The sequence below is a fragment of the Monosiga brevicollis genome, genomic scaffold, assembly GCF_000002865.3.
Source record: "Monosiga brevicollis MX1 MONBRscaffold_37 genomic scaffold, whole genome shotgun sequence".
In the NCBI taxonomy this organism is placed as follows: domain Eukaryota; class Choanoflagellata; order Craspedida; family Salpingoecidae; genus Monosiga; species Monosiga brevicollis.
The window spans coordinates 402214-403331 of NW_001865074.1; the positions used below are offsets into that span (position 1 = coordinate 402214).

The following is a 1118-nucleotide window of genomic DNA, read 5'->3' on the forward strand; positions in this document are numbered from 1 at the left end:
ACCGCAAAGCTTGGGTCAATCATGTACTACGCGAGCACCCCTACGACGAGCAAGCCACTGATCTGGTCAAGCAGGTGATGGAGGCCAAATTGGTCGCCCAGTGCAACAAGTGTCACCTCTTCTTCGAAGCTGCTGGTATCAGTCAACACCGCTCCCGATGTGGTGCCAATCTGAAGCGAGCGACCGAGGCGTTGTTTCATGCGGCTGGACACGACCTGCTTGAGATTATGCGTGGCGCTTGGCCCCAACAGTGTGTAGGGCCTCGCATCAGTGTCTGCGAGCTGCTCAAGCTCGCCCGGCATCCACTGATGCAGCGCAGCCGCTACCCATCCAACGCCACCGAGACCAAGCTGGTGGCTGCCACCTTGAGCCAGCTGTATTGGTCTGCCGTCCACTCGGACTATACCGCTGAAGAGCGAGAGATGTGCTGGGCTTTGATTTTGGCCTTGCCTAGCATGTTGTTGTCTGCTCCCTCGACCGCACTGTCTACGATTGACCTGCGCAATATGTTTCACGATCGTCTCCGTTGGCTTGTGACGGGGCAACTAGGTCGGGTCGTGGACGCCATGCGCAAGGCAGTCGCACGCAAGCAGAGCCGTCGAGGACAGCTGAACGCCGGCGCGGGCGCCCACCCGAACGACGCAGTCGACCAGAGCCTCAGATCACTCGTCCGCGACCCGGACCTGGCGGACGAAGCCTGGGCAAACCACGTCACGAACCGTCTGAACCGAGGTCAGATTGCCAAAGCATTTGATGCCGACAAGGCTCGTGCCGTGATTGGTAATTCTGAGGTTCAGGCCGTGCGCGACCTCTTGGTACCGCCCGGGCTGACCCCGTACATTGCTTCGACACCCGCCTCCACGTCTACACTGGCACCAGCCACGGCTGCGAGCTCCCCAACCGTGTCCTTCACCAAGGGTGAGCTCCCCAAGGCGTTGGCGGCCACCAAGGGTGTCACTGACCCCTATGGTTGGTCTGGTGAGCTTCTTGCCTCCATTTACCGCATCAAGGAGCACTTCAGTCAAGTTTTGGGCCCACGCCAGGGTCCTACCAGCGACCCGACTGCTCCTTCTGATGGAACGCGCCTCAGGGCCCCACCACCGCCACTGGAGTCCTCA

At 60.5% G+C, this 1118-nt stretch overlaps 1 protein-coding gene across 1 annotated transcript in view; it reads left to right on the forward strand.

Moving 5' to 3' along the window:
- The window catches only part of MONBRDRAFT_29719 (uncharacterized protein), a gene marked incomplete at both ends in the record, with an annotated part of 21180 nt that overhangs the window by 18739 nt on the left and 1323 nt on the right, over nt 1-1118 (forward strand). Inside the window, one exon of the mRNA XM_001750127.1 lies at nt 259-1025. Coding sequence (XP_001750179.1) covers nt 259-1025 — 767 coding nt within the window. The remainder of the gene's footprint in view (nt 1-258; nt 1026-1118) is intronic.